At 53.9% G+C, this 18,734-nt stretch overlaps 1 protein-coding gene across 1 annotated transcript in view; it reads left to right on the top strand.

Moving 5' to 3' along the window:
• The window catches only part of LOC133356976 (low density lipoprotein receptor adapter protein 1-like), a 39,556-nt gene that overhangs the window by 1,659 nt on the left and 19,163 nt on the right, over nucleotides 1-18,734 (top strand). Inside the window, 1 exon segment of the mRNA XM_061574711.1 lies at nucleotides 14,715-14,857. Within this exon segment, the coding sequence (XP_061430695.1) occupies nucleotides 14,715-14,857 (143 nt within the window).

Below are 18,734 nucleotides of genomic sequence, written 5' to 3'. Positions count from 1 at the left end.
TTGTGTCTTTGTGATCAATATTGTGTCTTTGTGATCACCACTGTGTTTAAGATTGTGTCTGTGTGATCAATATTGTGTCTTTGTGATCACCACTGTGTTTAAGATTGTGTCTTTGTGATCAATATTGTGTCTTTGTGATCACCACTGTGTTTAAGATTGTGTCTTTGTGATCAATATTGTGTCTTTGTGATCACCACTGTGTTTAAGATTGTGTCTTTGTGATCAATATTGTGTCTTTGTGATCACCACTGTGTTTAAGATTGTGTCTTTGTGATCAATATTGTGTCTTTGTGATCACCACTGTTTAATATTGTGTCTTTGTGATCACTATTGTGTCTTTGATCACCACTGTGTTTAATATTGTGTCTTTGTGATCACGATTGTGTCTTTGTGATCACCACTGTGTTCACGATTGTGTCTTTGTGATCACCACTATGTTTAAGATTGTGTCTTTGTGATCAATATTGTGTCTTTGTGATCACCACTGTGTTTAATTTTGTGTCTTTGTGATCACTATTGTGTCTTTGTGATCACCACTGTGTTTAAGATTGTGTCTTTGTGATCACCACTGTGTTTAAGATTGTGTCTTTGTGATCAATATTGTGTCTTTGTGATCACCACTGTGTTTAAGATTGTGTCTTTGTGATCACCACTGTGTATTCACGATTGTGTCTTTATGCTCACCACTGTGTTTAAGATTGTGTCTTTGTGATCACCACTGTGTGTTCATGATTGTGTCTTTGTGCTCACGATTGTGTCTTTGTGATCACCACTGTGTGTTGACGATTGTGTCTTCAGTGTGTGTTTACTATTTTACCGGCTGTTTCATTTTGTGACTTCAGAGATGACGCATCATCATCATCATTTACAAATGATTATTATATTTAAAATAATAAATTCATTTTCAGGAATTCGGCTAAAGCTGTTGTTCAATCCACGCCGTTCCCATCCCCAACATCGACCTATGTCCCCCCCCCTTCCACCACCGCAAGTTTTTAAAGTCCTAATAAAAATATAATAAAGTTATAGAGAAGAGAAATAATACCTTGCTAAAGTCAAATAACGGATATTTTATTTTGTAAAAAAAAAAATCGTATTATCGGTTACTCCTTGAGTTAGTGCTGTTTCATCTTCATGGTTCTTTCGGTAAAGTCACGTAGAAAGGAAATAATAAAATATTAAAAATAAAACATTATTTATTATGTTTTATTAAAATAATAAAAATAAAACATTATTTATTATGGTTTATTTGTATTATTTTATAATTTATTAAGTTTTACTTTTATTATTTTATTATTTCCCTTCTACGTGACTTTACCGAAAGAACCAAGAAGATGAATCCCTGCAGTCACAAAAGCTTTAAATCGAAATTTAGTGCTGTTTCTCGCTGGCCGTATGGCGTTTTGTGGTCCAGAGAGAGAGAGAGAGGGGGGGGACCTCAGTGTTGATGGTCTCGTGTCCCCGACCTCTAACTTCTTTCGCACCCTACGTAGACCACCCGTGATTCAGTCACCGCAGACAAAGATCCCCCGTGTAGCCTCAGCAGACTGTTGGGGCAAGTGCTGTTGGCGAGTAGCAGCAGCGCCTGTGATGTGATTGGGTGGCAAAGCACCACGCCCGGGCCGCCTTTGTCTCTCCCGCAACGCACCAGGCTACTCATTTGAGGCCGAGTCGACCTAGGGGAAGGCCCAAGGGCCGGTTTCGTCGGTGTGGTGTCGGTGTTGGCTGCGTCCACCGCTGCGCCACCGCTCTTCGCCACGGAATCGCCTCCGACGGAGTGATCCGCCCGGCTTGTCGCACAACAATCCCATTTCGTCGCTCCGTCTCCACCGCGGCCGAGCCACTCGCTGGGCGCGCGTGATCCCTCGCTCCCTCCTTGGACTGCCACTCCACTGTTAGTCTCTGCCCTGACGCCTGCAGGCTGACAGCCCCTCCCACTTGCATGCTCGTGGAGGGAGACACCCATAGAGATGCATGGAGATGCATAGAGACCCATAGAGATGCATAGACACCCATAGACATACATAGAGACCCATAGAGATACATAGATACATAGACCCACGACCTCCTGTACACCAGGCGAGGTAGTTAACATCACCTAGCCACCATGATGATGATGAGAGGGAGACATGCAAACTCCAAATATACAGCAGCAGGCGTCGGGGTCGGGATCGAACCCACGACCTCTTGTATACCAGGCGAGGTAGTTAACATCTCCTAGCCACCGTGATGATGATGAGAGAGAGACATGCAAACTCCAAATATACAGCAGCAGGCGTCGGGGTCGGGATCGAACCCACGACCTCTTGTATACCAGGCGAGGTAGTTAACATCTCATAGCCACCGTGATGATGATGAGAGAGAGACATGCAAACTCCAAATATACAGCAGCAGGCGTCGGGGTCGGGATCGAACCCACGACCTCTTGTATACCAGGTGAGGTAGTTAACATCTCACCAGAATCTTAATATTTATTTAGTCTGGACGAGTCCGATGAATTGTGAAGCGCTGTGTCACAGATGTCCAGTCGATGTAGTATGGGGGGGTTCCGTGTGGCCCACAGAATTTGAATAGTTTTTTGGCGATCCATTTATAGATACAAGGCTTTGTCCATATGGAGAAGTTGCGGAGAGCGTTACATTGTTATCTCAAGACAAAGATCCCCCGTGTAGCCTTCAACAGACTGCCGGGGCAAGTGCTGTTGGCGAGCAGCGCCTATGAGGGTCGGCACTGCACACGCAGGGGTAAGGAGGCCAGCGCCACGCCCGGCCGCCTTTGTCTCCCCATTGATGACGTTTGCTTCGCACCGCACCGGGTACTTGCTTAAGGCCGAGTCGACCTAGGGGAGGCTCCGAACCGCTTTCGGATAATTATAATCCGATAAGCGGTTCGATTATAATCGTCACCGCTGTTTGGCCACGAGGCAGGAATCGAACTCTGGTCGCCGGGTTCTTGTTCGTGAAACGTCTTTCGCGCCGTACATAGCCGTGATCGGAGGGGTAGGGGGGGTTTGTAGCGGGGGCGCGCTAACCGCTGCGCCACCACTCCCCCCCCCCCCCTCCTCCTCAAGAGCTCACCACTGTTGACCGATACCGACCGCCAATCCTTTAGCGCTGTCCTCTGGAGGTAATGGGCAGCATGGCGCCGCCAATAAACTGAAAACGTGTTGGTATTTTTAACACATTTCTGCGGAGGGAGCTGGTAGGAACGTTGGGTTGCTCGGGCAATGGCCTGCAGGGTCAACGGCGGCGTGGTGTATTCCGCAAATATGCCCGACTGTGAGGGCGGGCACAAGCCGGCGTGAGTAGGTTAAACGTTGAGTTGTATAAGGGCACCATGGGGTGACCAGCCCCTCCCCACCCAGCCCCACCCCTCCCATTTTTGGATGCACGATGGACGGACGCAATAATCCCCTGTGGGCTGGTGGAACCAGGAGGTTCCTACCAGTAAAACATACTTTGCCAGCTAAAGCCCCACTAAGCTGCAACGTGGCTTTTTATTGTCAGAAGTGAACCCCGGCTATCGCAAATGATAGCCCAGAGAAAGGGGGCTTGCTACCATCGTCATGATCATCGCGTGGATGTGGATGGCGTCGGCCAAATACAGGGGCTCCTCGGCTTGCAAACGGGTTAAGTTCCCGAGGTTTGTGTTCGCAAGTCGATTTGTTTACGAGTACAACTTTACTCCTGTCGATTCCAAACTTGTTGTGCTGCGTGGTACACTGGACACGGAGAATGGCTTTAAAAGTTGTTCTGCAGATGTAGATGGCACCGGTTCTTCACGTTTTGCAGATGTAGACACCACTGGTTCTTCACGTTCTGCAGATGTCGATGCCACTGGTTCTTCACGTTCTGCAGATGTCGATGCCACTGGTTCTTCACGTTCTGCAGATGTCGATGCCACTGGTTCTTCACGTTCTGCAGATGTAGATGCCACTGGTTCTTCACGTTCTGCAGATGTAGATGCCACTGGTTCTTCACGTTCTGTAGATGTAGATGCCACTGGTTCTTCACGTTCTGTAGATGTAGATGCCACTGGTTCTTCACGTTCTGTAGATGTAGATGCCACTGGTTCTTCACGTTCTGTAGATGTAGATGCCACTGGTTCTTCACGTTCTGCAGATGTAGAAGCCACTGGTTCTTCACGTTCTGCAGATGTAGATGCCACTGGTTCTTCACGTTCTGCAGATGTCGATGCCACTGGTTCTCCACGTTCTGTAGATGTAGATGCCGCTGGTTCTTCACGTTCTGCAGATGTAGATGCCGCTGGTTCTTCACGTTTTGCAGATGTAGACACCACTGGTTCTTCACGTTCTGCAGATGTCGATGCCACTGGTTCTTCACGTTCTGCAGATGTCGATGCCACTGGTTCTTCACGTTCTGCAGATGTAGATGCCACTGGTTCTTCACGTTCTGTAGATGTAGATGCCACTGGTTCTTCACGTTCTGTAGATGTAGATGCCACTGGTTCTTCACGTTCTGTAGATGTAGATGCCACTGATTCTTCACGTTCTGTAGATGTAGATGCCACTGGTTTTTCACGTTCTGCAGGTGTAGAAGCCACTGGTTCTTCACGTTCTGTAGATGTAGATGACACTGGTTCTTCACGTTCTGTAGATGTAGATGCCACTGGTTCTTCACGTTCTGCAGATGTAGATGCCACTGCTTCCTCACGTTCTGCAGATGTAGATGCCACTGGTTCTTCACGTTCTGCAGATGTAGATGCCACTGGTTCTTCACGTACTGCAGATGTAGATGCCACTGGCTCTTCACGTTCTGCAGATGTAGATGCCACTGCTTCCTCACGTTCTGCAGATGTAGATGCCACTGGATCTTCGCGTACTGCAGATGTAGATGCCACTGGTTCTTCGCGTTTTGCAGATGTAGATGCTACCGGTTCTTCACGTTATGCAGATGTAGAGACAACTGGGTCTTCACGTTCTGCAGATGTAGATGCCACCGGTTCTTCGCGTTCTGCAGATGTAGATGCCACTGGTTCTTCACGTTCTGCAGATGTAGATGCCACTGGTTCTTCACGTTCTGCAGATGTAGAGACAACTGGGTCTTCACGTTCTGCAGATGTAGATGCCACTGGTTCTTCACGTTCTGCAGATGTAGATGCCACTGGTTCTTCACGTTCTGCAGATGTAGATGCCGCTGGTTCTTCACGTTCTGCAGATGTAGATGCCACCGGTTCTTCACGTTCTGCAGATGTTGATGCCACTGGTTCTTCACGTTCTGCAGATGTAGATGCCGCTGGTTCTTCACGTTCTGCAGATGTAGATGCCACCGGTTCTTCACGTTCTGCAGATGTAGATGCCACTGGTTCTTCACGTTCTGCAGATGTAGACACCACTGGTTCTTCACATTCTGCAGATGTAGAGACCACTGGTTCTTCACGTTCTACAGATGTAGATGCCGCCGGTTCTTCATGTTCTGCAGATGTAGATGCCACTGGTTCTTCACGTTCTGCAGATGTAGATGCCACTGCTTCCTCACGCTCTGCAGATGTAGATGCCACTGGTTCTTCACTTTCTACAGATGTAGATGCCACTGGTTTTCACGTTCTGCAGATGTAGATGCCACTGGTTCTTCACGTTCTGCAGATGTAGATGCCACTGGTTCTTCACGTTCTGCAGATGTAGATGCCACTGGTTTTCACGTTCTGCAGATGTAGATGCCACTGGTTTTCACGTTCTGCAGATGTAGATGCCACTGGTTCTTCACGTTCTGCAGATGTAGATGCCACTGGTTCTTCACGCTCTGCAGATGTAGATGCTGCTGGTTCTTCACGTTCTGCAGATGTAGATGCCACTGGTTTTTCACGTTCTGCAGATGTAGATGCGACTGGTTCTTCACGTTCTGCAGATGTAGATGTTGCTGGTTCTTCACGTTCTGCAGATGTAGATGTTGCTGGTTCTTCACATTCTGCAGATGTAGATGCCACTGGTTCTTCACGTTCTGCATATGTAGATGTCACCACCGCCATCTATATTGCGCGGGGCGTTTGAACTAACAACTCGGTCCGAACGGGCAACTGAACATACGGACAGTTTTGTTCGTATCCCTAAAAGTTCGTAAGTCGAATGTTCGTAGTCTAAACGCGTGATATTGCTTCTATGTGTAGAGGGAAAACCCGGAGAAAATTCCACGTGACTTACTGGGGGAGAGCGAGAGAGACACGCAAACTCCAAATATGCAGCAGACGTCATGGTCGGGACCAAACCCCTGACCTCCTGTATACCAGGCGAGGTAGTTAACATCTCATAGCCACCGTGATGATGATGAGAGAGAGAGACGCGCAGACTCCAAATATACAGCAGCAGGCGTCAGGGTCGGGATCGAACCCACGACCTCCCGTACACCAGGCGAGGTAGTTAACATCTCCTAGCCACCGTGATGATGATGATGAGAGAGAGAGAGACATGCAAACTCCAAATATACAGCAGCAGGCATCAGGGTCGGGATCGAACCCACGACCTCCTGTATACCAGGCGAGGTAGTTAACATCTCCTAGCCACCGTGATGATGATGATGAGAGAGACACGCAAACTCCAAATATACAGCAGCAGGCGTCAGGGTCGGGATCAAACCCACGACCTCCTGTATACCAGGCGAGGGAGTTAACATCTCCTAGCCACCGTGGCGCCCCAATGTCCGCTCAGCTGGTGGGTGGGCAGAGGGGGTCGCAGGGCCCTGGCAGGGAGAGAATCCTTAGCCAGCGCTCTTCCGGATCCCCCCCCCCCCCCCCCCCCCGCGCGACGGATCCGGAGGAGCGCCTTTCATGTCCGTGCGAACTGAGCGGAGCAACGTGGACGTCCAGGGTAGCGGCAGCGCTCCAGACCCAGACGCTGTCATCGCACCGCCTCCGGCTCCTGGCTTTGACAATCCTCATCCTGCTCGGAGACGCTGGTGGTGGAACCATTTCGCTCGCTCGCCTGCTCATTCACTCACCTGCTCATCGTCCCACCCGCTCACCCACCTACCTACCACTGGTGGAACCATCATCTCACTCGCTCACCCACTCATTCCCTCACCCACTCACCCTCCCACCCACTCACCCACCCACCCACCTGGTGAAACCATCATCTCGCTCGCTCACCCGCTCATTCACTCACCCACTCACCGTCCCACCCGCTCACCCACTCACAGCTGGTGAAACCATCATCACGCTCGCTCACCCACTTCCCCGCTCGCTCCACCCACCACCGACAGTCAACCCGGGTGGGGGTGCAATTCCGCACGAACGCCTCTGTCTCTGCTGAAGCGCCGTGTTTGTGCACGTACGTACGTGTGGTGAACTTCTTTCGCACTGTACGTAGCCAACCGTGCTTATCGGAGGTGTGGGGGGAAGGACAACAAATTGAACGTGCAAAGCAGCTCTTAAGAAATGAGTTTTCGATCTGGATGATTTAGAAGTGTCTATGCTGTGAAATAAATCTGCAGACTAGGTGCCGTGTCCTTCACGCCTCGACCCCTCCGCCTGAAGAAAACAAACACATTCCTGCTGCGGAGGAGGGAGCTGGTAGGAACGTTGGGTTGCTCGGTCAATGGCCAGGGTCAACGGCGGCGTGGTGTATTCCGCAAATATGCCCGACTGTGAGGGCGGGCACAAGCCGGCGTGAGTAGGTTAAACGTTGAGTTTTATAAGGGCACCACGGGGTGACCAGCCCCTCCCCATCCAGCCCCACCCTCCCTCCCCTTTCCAGCCAGCCCCTCCCTCCCCACCCAGCCCCTCCCTGCACGACGGACGGACACAACAATCCCTTGTGGGCTGGTGGAACCAGGTGGTTCCTACCAGTAAAATTCCCACCGGTCACGCGGCGCTCCGGGGAGTGTGCGGTGCCGGCAACAATTGGCTCCACGTGCGAGCACAACTCCGGGATGGGTTTCGACATTCGGTGTATCATCATCGTCATCATCATCATCATCAGCAACATCGTCATCATCATCGTCATCATCATCATTGTCATCATCGTCATCATCATCAGCAACATCATCATCGTCATCATCGTCATCATCATCAGCAACATCATCATCGTCATCATCGTCATCATCATCAGCAACATCATCATCGTCATCATCGTCATCATCATTAGCAACATCAGCAACGTCATCATCGTCATCATCATCAGCAACGTCATCGTCATCATCGTCATCATCGTCATCATCATCAGCAACGTCATCGTCATCATCGTCATCATCGTCATCATCATCAGCAACGTCATCGTCATCATCGTCATCATCGTCATCATCATTAGCAACATCAGCAACGTCATCATCGTCATCATCATCAGCAACGTCATCGTCATCATCGTCATCATCAGCAACATCATCGTCATCATCAGCAACATCGGCAGCAGAGTCGGGGGCTTGTCGCTTGAACCACAATGCTGGTGAGCTGGCAGATGTTTATCGGCAAGGAGCGATTTCAACATTCGCTGTCATTTTAGCGAATTATTTTGTCCTTTGAAAAAACGTGACACATTTCTTCTAGATTTGAAGCTTTCGTGACTGCAAGGATTCATATTCTTAGGTTTTTTCGGTAAAGTCACGTAGGTAATTTTAATGTTTTACCTACGTGACTTTACCGAAAAAACCTAAGAATACGTGACACATTTGTTACTGATATGCCGTGTCGGGTGGTGGAGGGTTCCGACACATTTATAAATAACGCAATCAGACCCAAAAACCTTTATTATGAATTCACTGTCATCATCATCATCAGTAGCAGCAGCGTCGGGGACTTATTATTTAGAGTGGTGCCGGTGAACTGCCAGGTCTTTATAGACGGGAGCGGGGTTCAATGTTCGGTGTCTCATCGTCATCAGCAGCAGCATCATCATCATCAGCAGCAGCAGTAGCAGCAGTCGGGATCTTGTCGATTGAGCCACAATGCCGGTGAGCTGGCAACGTATTCTTAGGTTTTTTCGGTAAAGTCACGTAGGTAAAACATTAAAATTAATAAAAGTAAAATAAAATAAAAATCACGACGTTTCGGAGACAACACAAGCTTCCGTCTTCAGGTGGAACCGTTACAGCCACGACAGCTGTACCAAGTAAATGAGAGATTGCAAGAGCTACCATCCGTATATCTAAGGGTTGGATAGGGGAAGGGCCAAGTACGGCACACTTGATGAGGGCTGGGTTCAACGTTCGGTGTCTCATCATCATCATCAGCAGCAGTAGCAGTCGGGATCTTGTCGATTGAGCCACAATGCCGGTGAGCTGGCAACGTGTTTTATTGACAAGGGCTGGGTTCAACGTTCGGTGTCTCATCATCAGCAGCAGCAGCAGTCGGGATCTTGTCGATTGAGCCACAATGCTGGTGAGCTGGCACGTGTTTATTGACAAGGGCTGGGTTCAACGTTCGGTGTCTCATCATCATCAGCAGCAGCAGCAGCAGTCGGGATCTTGTCGATTGAGCCACAATGCCGGTGAGCTGGCAACGTGTTTTATTGACAAGGGCTGGGTTCAACGTTCGGTGTCTCATCATCAGCAGCAGCAGCAGTCGGGATCTTGTCGATTGAGCCACAATGCTGGTGAGCTGGCACGTGTTTATTGACAAGGGCTGGGTTCAACGTTCGGTGTCTCATCATCAGCAGCAGCAGCAGTCGGGATCTTGTCGATTGAGCCACAATGCCGGTGAGCTGGCAACGTGTTTATTGACGAGGTCACCTCCCGCGCTTTACGCTACGCGGGTTCTAGTTTGACGCAAAATGTGACAGCGATGCGAAACTCAACAATGAATGCGCTGGGCCGCATAGAATGTAAACAAGACGATGAGACGCGGAATGCCCTCTGTGTCGTAACGGTTGTGTAAGAAGTCATTTTATGGGGTTTTTTTTTGTTTTACGCGGAGACACGCATTGTATTGTACGCGAAGGAGATGGATTATCTGGTACTGGTAGGAACCTCCTGGTTACACCAGCCCACAGGGGATTATTGTGTCTGTCTGTCCGTCCGTCGTGCATCCAGAGGGGCTGGGTGGGGAGGGGCTGGGTGGGAAGGGGGAGGGTGGGGAGGGTGGGGAGGGGCTGGGTGGGGAGGGTGGGGCTGGGTAGGGAGGGGCTGGGTGGGGAAGGTGGGGCTAGGTGGGGAGGGTGGGGCTGGGTGGGGGGTGGGAGGGGTGGGGCTGGGTGGGGAGGGGCTGGTCACCCCGTGGTGCCCTTATAAAACTCAACGTTTAACCTACTCACGCCGGCTTGTGCCCACCCTCACAGTCGGGCATATTTGCGGAATACACCACGCCGCCGTTGACCCTGCAGGCCATTGACCGAGCAACCCAACGTTCCTACCAGCTCCCTCCGCAGGAATGTGTTAATTATTCTGTCATTCTCCACAGCAGAGCTGCGTGTGAGCCTTTTGTGTCGCGTCTGTGACATCACTTCCTGTGATGTCCATCACTTCCTGTGACGTCAAAACTTTCGGATAGCGGAATTTTTCTATTTTGTTATTTGCACCGTTCAAAATGCGAATTGCATCTCGGGTTTCGGTTGAATGATTCCGTTAAATCAGGAGTCTAGGTGGTGTCTGTGACATCACTTTTCGTGACATCAAATTTTCGGATCGTGGAATGTTATTAGTTATTTCTAATTAGCAATATCTGAAAATTGAATATTGGGTCTCGTGCTCGGTTTATGATTCCGTAAAAACCGGGAAGGCTAGCTGGCGTCTGTGACCTCTAACTTTTGAATCGCGGAATTTTTTTATTTGCATCTTTCAAACGATGAATTGTGCCGCCTGGTTCGGTTGAACGATTCCGTAAAAACCGGGAGTCTTGGCGGCGTCTGTGACGTCGCTTCCTGTGACACCCGTCACGTCCTGTGACCATCATACTTTCGGATCGCTGAAATGTTATTGCTTATTTTTAATTCGCGATAGATTAAACAAAAAAATTGGGTCTCGAGTTCGATGGTGTCTGTGACATCACTTCCTGTGACATCGAACTATCGGATCACGGATTATTATTTATTTGATCTTTTTCTTTACATTCGCGTCGTACGAGAAAAAAAAAATTGCGTTTTCAGCGGCGTCGTCAGCATCGCCTTTAGATGCATTGCTTGCAGTTGCGGTCGTAGTCACGACCTTGGCACTAGCCGCGGTGATGAGGAGGGGGGTGGCAGGAGGGGGCCCTTGTTTTGCTGGGGGGGAGGGGGGGGGCGCGATGAAATCGTCGTTCCGTGCCGGTCGCCCGCCTTGGTTCACCTTGCCGCGTCAACGTGCGTTGGGGTCGCTGTGTCGTCATCGTCGTCGCCATCGTCGTCGTCATCTTCGTCGTCGTCATCCTTCACGGCTCGCCAGCCGCAGTGGGGGAAACAAAAAATAAGTATAACCCGTAAAAACAAAGTTTTTCACTATAAATCCTTTATATGCGTGGCGGCTAGAGTCCTCTCGTCCTCTGGCTTGAGATGGCTGCCACCTATGGGTCAGATGATTGCCTGCCACCATTAAGCAATTGGTAATTAAATATAATTTTTTTTGTCCTAAAAAGTGTAAAATTTTGGGAAAAAATTTTCACGAACATTATTTGTCACACACAACGAGTCTGTGGAAAATGTCAGCTCGATTGGATCACGGGAAGTGGGTTAAAAAACGACCGAAAGATTTGCACGGTCGTAAGCGCGCAAGCAAGTGAACTTAATATAAAGGATTTAAAAATATATATCGACGTATATATATTAAAGGGAAATTTGTGATTATGTGTGTCTGTTCGAAATGTTTAGCGTACTTCCCGACATGCAACAAAGTTGAAATTTGGCATGTGGGTAGCTTCCAGACTGTACACAATGCAAAACGTATTAAAAAAGACTTTTGTATTTTTGGGGGGGGAGAGGGGTGGGGTGCAATTATGGATGTAATATTTTGCACGGCAAGTGAGCGGTGACGTCACATACGTGACGTCACAGATGTGATGTCACCCGTCACGCACCCCCCCCCCCCCACCCTCCGCGTGGGCCGTGTATTAATCCAAGAACAGGTCCCTGCGGGGTGGGCTGGTAGGAACGAATAAGCAAAGAATATAAACATAATGTATTATTACACTTGTTTAGCCAGGAAAGCCCCGCTGAGTCTACAGGTTTTTGTAGGGTCCTGCCAAGTGTTTGCAGTAGGGGGCGATGTTGCTACACCTCATCGGACAATACGAAGGGAGAGTTTGAGGCCTAGCTCTAGGCTTTAGGCCTAGCTGTAGGCTTTAGGCCGCTGTGAGTTAGTTTTTAATTAAAACATTTAAATTAAAAATTATCTCAGGGAATGAGTTAGTTTTTAATTAAAACATTTAAATAAAAAATTATCTCAGGGAATTATAAGGGAATGTTACACTTGTTTAGCCAGGAAAGCCTCACTGATTCTAAAGGTTTTTGTAGGGTCCTGCCAAGTGTTTTCAGTAGGGGGCGATGTTGCTACACCTAATCGGACATCGGACGGACGGACGGACGATATCATCTATTGTAGGCTGGTTCACTTCGTTCCTACCAGTATAAGAATCCAAGTCCCGGGCGAAGCCGGGTAGTGAAGCTAGTTAAATATAAAGAAATCTGCGAGGCCTCGGTTGCTTTGAGATCGTTATCCATGCTTCAATGGAAGTGAAAATTGGGGTTTCGTTGGTTTTGGCATCTGAAGTCGAGGCTCGTGTCTCGAGTTGAGAGCGGGTCTCTGGGTCGGCCCTGCTCCACCCATACCAGGTGACGATTACCCGATCTGGTTCCGGGCCTCCCCTAGGTCGACTCCGCCTCAAGCGATTACCTGCTCCGATTCGTACAAACTGGGCCTCTGATGCCGACCGACCGCCCGCCGGCCCGCCACAGGGGCGGCCTTCACAGCTGCTACTCGACAACAGCACTTGCCCCCCAAACAGTCTGTTCCAGGCTACACGGGGGATCTTTGTCTGTGCGTGCGTGTGGTTACAGCCGGAATTGTAACTTTGCTGCGGCCACCGCGCGCGGCCGAGTGTTTGTTTCCAAGATAAAGCGCCCGTGGTCGGCTTGAGGTTTTCTGAGCGCGGTTTGTTTGTCAACTGTAGACGTTGGGGTCCGGGGGGGGGGGTGGCGGCTGCTGCTGCTGCTGCTGCTGTGTGTGGATACAGTTACAATGACGATGACGACAACGACGACAATGACGACGACGACAATAATGACGACAACATCCACGACGACAATAACGACGACGACGACGATGACGACCAGTGCGCCGGGCGACAAACGCAGTCGGCGTGTGGGCCCCGCAGCACGGTGCATCGGGCTGTCATGGCGGTCGCGCTACGACCCGGGCCCATCCCGACCCCTCCTCATCGGTCCCTCCTCGTTTGGCCGCATCATCGAAACCGTCCCAGCGCTGTGCAGCGACCCACCTCTCCGCTTCAAGTCCTTTATCACGCCCGTGTGCAACTTGGCGATCGCTGAAAGGCGCCTCCGGTAAACTCCAATAAGATGAGCCGACCCATGGCACCTGGGTCTGTCCCGGGCAGAGGTCGCAAACGGGTTTAGATTCCTTACCCGTACCCGGCCGGGTATCGGGTAGGGTGCGGGTACGAGTACCCGATTGCGACCTCCTGGGATGAAGCCATGTTGCAGACGCGGGTGGGTTGATTCTAGGAACTTGAACTGTGAGAAGAGACAAGACGTTGGGAAATGAGTGACAAACGGTTACTCACCAGTGACTCACGGCCTACCCGTACCCGGCCGGGTATCGGGTAGGGTACGGGTATCTGGTACCCGGTTGCGACCTCTGGTCCCGTGACGCTCCATGCCAGTGGGCGTTCGACAGCTTCACGCGGCCCTCAGCGCCGGGGTGACGTCGCGAATGGCGGTTGTTGTTGTTGTTTGTTGGATGTAATTAATAATCCCCACCACCTCCGATTCTCTCTCGGCAAGCTCGGTAACGGCGCAGCCTCCGGCGTATTTGGCTACCGGCGAGGCAACCCCGGGGGCGGCACGGCCAGCGATGCCGCCCTCGGTGAGAGCCGCCGCTCGCCGGATGGTGGCGGCGCTCCTCCTGAGATTTCACCGACTCGTCAAACGCGGGAAATGCTGCCCAAAGTGTCGTTTTTGTTTAAAGCGATGGTTGGGGGATGGAGGTGGCGGTGGTGGGGCCGGGTGGGTGGTGGGTGGGTGGGGTGTGTGTTTAGGAAACCACTGAAACTAAACCACGTTTTCTTGGTTCTTTCGGTAAAGTCGCGTAGAAGGGAAATAATAAAATAATAAAAATAAAACATAATAAAATACAATTCTCACGACGTTTCGGCCACAACGCAAGCAGCCGTCCTCAGGTGAAGAACAGGTCTGTCGGAAAGACGCTGTCTGAATGAAGCTGTCTTTCCGACAGACCTGTTTTATTTTTATTATTTTGTTATTTCCCTTCTACGTGACTTTACCGAAAGAACCAAGATGAAGGGGATTTTTTGTCTTTGTGAGAATTGAGGGTGGAGCGGTGGTGCAGCGGTTAGCGCCACGCTGCGCTAAAGACCCGGCGACCCGAGTTCGATTCCCGCTCACGGCCACCAAACACCGGCGACGATTATCCCAACCGGTCCTGGGCCTCCCCTAAGGTCGACTCGGCCTCAAACGAGTACCCGGTGCGGTGCGCGAACATCGCCGCCGGGGAGACAAAGGCGGCCGGGCGTGGTGCCGCCCTTCATAGCTCGCAGCTCTTGCCCCGACGGTGTGTGACAGGCTACGCGGGGCTTCTTTGTCTTTGCTTTGCGCGCTGCGCTAGAGCTGCCCGAGAACTGGACGGACACGAAGGAGACGCTGCTGGAGGGGATGTCCTTCCACCTCAAGGAGCTGGGCTCCACCCTCGTGGACGCGCCCAAGGGGGAAGAGCTCACGGCACTCGCCGTCAAACGCATCGTGGCCATGGTGGGTGGGAGGGTGGGTGGGTGGGTGGGTGGGTGAGTGAGCGAGCATGGTGAGCGGGTGGGAGGGTGGGTGGGAGGGTGGGTGGGTGGGTGGGTGGGTGAGTGAGCGAGCATGGTGAGCGGGTGGGTGGGTGGGTGAGCGTGTGGGTGGGTGGGTGGGTGGGTGGGTGAGCGTGTGGGCGGGTGGGTGGGTGAGCGTGTGGGCGGGTGGGTGGGTGAGCGTGTGGGCGGGTGGGTGGGTGAGCGTGTGGGCGGGTGGGTGGGTGAGCGTGTGGGCGGGGCGGGTGGGTGGGTGGGTGAGTGAGCGGGCGTGGTGAGCGTGTGGGTGGGTGGGTGTGTGGGTGGGTGGGAGGGTGGGTGGGTGAGCGTGTGGGTGGGTGGGTGTGTGGGTGGGCATGGTGAGCGTGTGGGTGAGGTGAGCGTGTGTGAGTGTGTGGGTGGGCATGGTGAGCGTGTGGGTGGGTGAGCGTGTGGGAGGGTGGGTGAGTGAGTGAGCGGGCATGGTGAGCGTGTGGGTGGGTGTGTGGGTGGGCATGGTGAGCGTGTGGGTGAGCGCGTGGGTGAGCGTGTGGGTGAGTGAGCGGGCGTGGTGAGCGTGTGGGCGGGTGGGTGAGCGGGCATGTGGGAGGGTGGGTGAGTGTGTGGGCGGGCATGGTGAGTGAGTGGGCATGGTGAGCGTGTGGGTGGGTGAGCGGGCATGGTGAGCGAGCATGGCGAGCGTGTGGGCGGGTGAGTGAGTGAGTGAGTGAGTGAGCGGGCATGGTGAGCGTGTGGGTGAGTGAGCGGGCATGGTGGGTGGGTGAGCGTGTGGGCGGGTGAGTGAGTGAGGGGTCATGGTGGGTGGGTGAGTGTGTGGGTGGGTGGGTGAGTGAGCGGGCGTGGTGAGCGTGTGGGAGGGTGAGTGAGTGAGTGGGCATGGTGAGCGTGTGGGTGGGTGAGTGAGTGAGTGGGCATGGTGAGCGTGTGGGCGGGTGAGTGAATGAGGGGTCATGGTGGGTGAGTGAGTGAGCGGGCGTGGTGGGTGGGTGAGCGTGTGGGCGGGTGAGTGAGTGAGGGGTCATGGTGGGTGGGTGAGTGTGTGGGTGGGTGGGTGAGTGAGCGGGCGTGGTGGGTGGGTGAGCGTGTGGGCGGGTGAGTGAGTGAGGGGTCATGGTGGGTGGGTGAGTGTGTGGGTGGGTGGGGTGAGTGAGCGGGCGTGGTGAGCGTGTGGGCGGGTGAGTGAGTGAGGGGTCATGGTGGGTGGGTGAGTGTGTGGGTGGGTGGGTGAGTGAGCGGGCGTGGTGAGCGTGTGGGCGGGTGAGTGAGTGAGGGGTCATGGTGGGTGGGTGGGTGAGCGTGTGGGAGGGTGAATGAGATGAGAGGGGAGAGGTCGGGGAGTGCACGGAGAAGAGTGGAGTTAGTTGAGAGGGCGTGGCGCTGGTGGCGGTGTTAGCGGAGTGGCGCTAGTGGCGTTGCTAGCGGAGTGGCGCTGGTGGCGGTGTTAGCGGAGTGGCGCTAGTGGCGTTGCTAGCGGAGTGGCGCTGGTGGCGGTGTTAGCGGAGTGGCGCTGGTGGCGGTGTTAGCGGAGTGGCGCTAGTGGCGTTGCTAGCGGAGTGGCGCTAGTGGCGGTGTTAGCGGAGTGGCGCTAGTGGCGGTGTTAGCGGAGTGGCGCTAGTGGCGTTGCTAGCGGAGTGGCGCTAGTGGCGTTGCTAGCGGAGTGGCGCTAGTGGCGGTGTTAGCGGAGTGGCGCTAGTGGCGGTGTTAGCGGAGTGGCGCTAGTGGCGTTGCTAGCGGAGTGGCGCTAGTGGCGTTGCTAGCGGAGTGGCGCTAGTGGCGGTGTTAGCGGAGTGGCGCTGGTGGCGGTGTTAGCGGAGTGGCGCTAGTGGCGTTGCTAGCGGAGTGGCGCTAGTGGCGTTGCTAGCGGAGTGGCGCTAGTGGCGGTGTTAGCGGAGTGGCGCTAGTGGCGGTGTTAGCGGAGTGGCGCTAGTGGCGTTGCTAGCGGAGTGGCGCTAGTGGCGTTGCTAGCGGAGTGGCGCTAGTGGCGTTGCTAGCGGAGTGGCGCTAGTGGCGTTGCTATCGGAGTGGCGCTAGTGGCGTTGCTAGCGGAGTGGCGCTAGTGGCGTTGCTAGCGGAGTGGCGCTAGTGGCGTTGCTAGCGGAGTGGCGCTAGTGGCGTTGCTAGCCGAGTGGCGCTAGTGGCGTTGCTAGCGGAGTGGCGCTAGTGGCGTTGCTAGCGGAGTGGCGCTAGTGGCGTTGCTAGCGGAGTGGCGCTAGTGGCGGTGTTAGCGGAGTGGCGCTAGTGGCGTTGCTAGCGGAGTGGCGCTAGTGGCGTTGCTAGCGGAGTGGCGCTAGTGGCGGTGTTAGCGGAGTGGCGCTAGTGGCGTTGCTAGCGGAGTGGCGCTGGTGGCGTTGTTAGCGGAGTGGCGCTGGTGGCGTTGTTAGCGGAGTGGCGCTGGTGGCGTTGCTAGCGGAGTGGCGCTGGTGGCGTTGCTAGCGGAGTGGCGCTGGTGGCGTTGCTAGCGGCGTGGCGCTGGTGGCGTTGCTAGCGGAGTGGCGCTGGTGGCGTTGCTAGCGGAGTGGCGCTAGTGGCGTTGCTAGCGGAGTGGCGCTAGTGGCGTTGCTAGCGGAGTGGCGCTAGTGGCGTTGCTAGCGGAGTGGCGCTAGTGGCGTTGCTAGCGGAGTGGCGCTAGTGGCGTTGCTAGCGGAGTGGCGCTAGTGGCGTTGTTAGCGGAGTGGCGCTAGTGGCGTTGCTAGCGGAGTGGCGCTGGTGGCGTTGTTAGCGGAGTGGCGCTGGTGGCGTTGCTAGCGGCGTGGCGCTGGTGGCGTTGCTAGCGGAGTGGCGCTGGTGGCGTTGCTAGCGGAGTGGCGCTAGTGGCGTTGCTAGCGGAGTGGCGCTAGTGGCGTTGCTAGCGGAGTGGCGCTAGTGGCGTTGCTAGCGGGAGTGGCGCTAGTGGCGTTGCTAGCGGAGTGGCGCTAGTGGCGTTGCTAGCGGAGTGGCGCTAGTGGCGTTGCTAGCGGAGTGGCGCTAGTGGCGTTGCTAGCGGAGTGGCGCTAGTGGCGTTGCTAGCGGAGTGGCGCTAGTGGCGTTGCTAGCGGAGTGGCGCTAGTGGCGTTGCTAGCGGAGTGGCGCTAGTGGCGTTGCTAGCGGAGTGGCGCTAGTGGCGTTGCTAGCGGAGTGGCGCTAGTGGCGTTGCTAGCGGAGTGGCGCTAGTGGCGTTGCTAGCGGAGTGGCGCTAGTGGCGTTGCTAGCGGAGTGGCGCTAGTGGCGTTGCTAGCGGAGTGGCGCTAGTGGCGTTGCTAGCGGAGTGGCGCTAGTGGCGTTGCTAGCGGAGTGGCGCTAGTGGCGTTGCTAGCGGAGTGGCGCTAGTGGCGGTTGCTAGCGGAGTGGCGCTAGTGGCGTTGCTAGCGGAGTGGCGCTAGTGGCGGTGCTAGCGGAGTGGCGCTAGTGGCGTTGCTAGCGGAGTGGCGCTAGTGGCGGTTGCTAGCGGAGTGGCGCTAGTGGCGTTGCTAGCGGAGTGGCGCTAGTGGCGTTGCTAGCGGAGTGGCGCTAGTGGCGTTGCTAGCGGAGTGGCGCTAGTGGCGTTGCTAGCGGAGTGGCGCTAGTGGCGTTGCTAGCGGAGTGGCGCTAGTGGCGTTGCTAGCGGAGTGGCGCTAGTGGCGGTGTTAGCGGAGTGGCGCTAGTGGCGTTGCTAGCGGAGTGGCGCTAGTGGCGTTGCTAGCGGAGTGGCGCTAGTGGCGTTGCTAGCGGAGTGGCGCTAGTGGCGTTGCTAGCGGAGTGGCGCTAGTGGCGTTGCTAGCGGAGTGGCGCTAGTGGCGGTGCTAGCGAGTGGCGCTAGTGGCGGTGCTAGCGGAGTGGCGCTAGTGGGCGTTGCTAGCGGAGTGGCGCTAGTGGCGGTGCTA

The sequence above is a fragment of the Lethenteron reissneri genome, chromosome 56 (assembly GCF_015708825.2).
Source record: "Lethenteron reissneri isolate LAM-NWPU_2019-01 chromosome 56, ASM1570882v1, whole genome shotgun sequence".
Lineage (NCBI taxonomy): Eukaryota > Metazoa > Chordata > Hyperoartia > Petromyzontiformes > Petromyzontidae > Lethenteron > Lethenteron reissneri.
The sequence above is the reverse complement of the archived record's forward strand: the minus strand, read 5'-3'. Positions and strand labels throughout refer to the sequence as shown.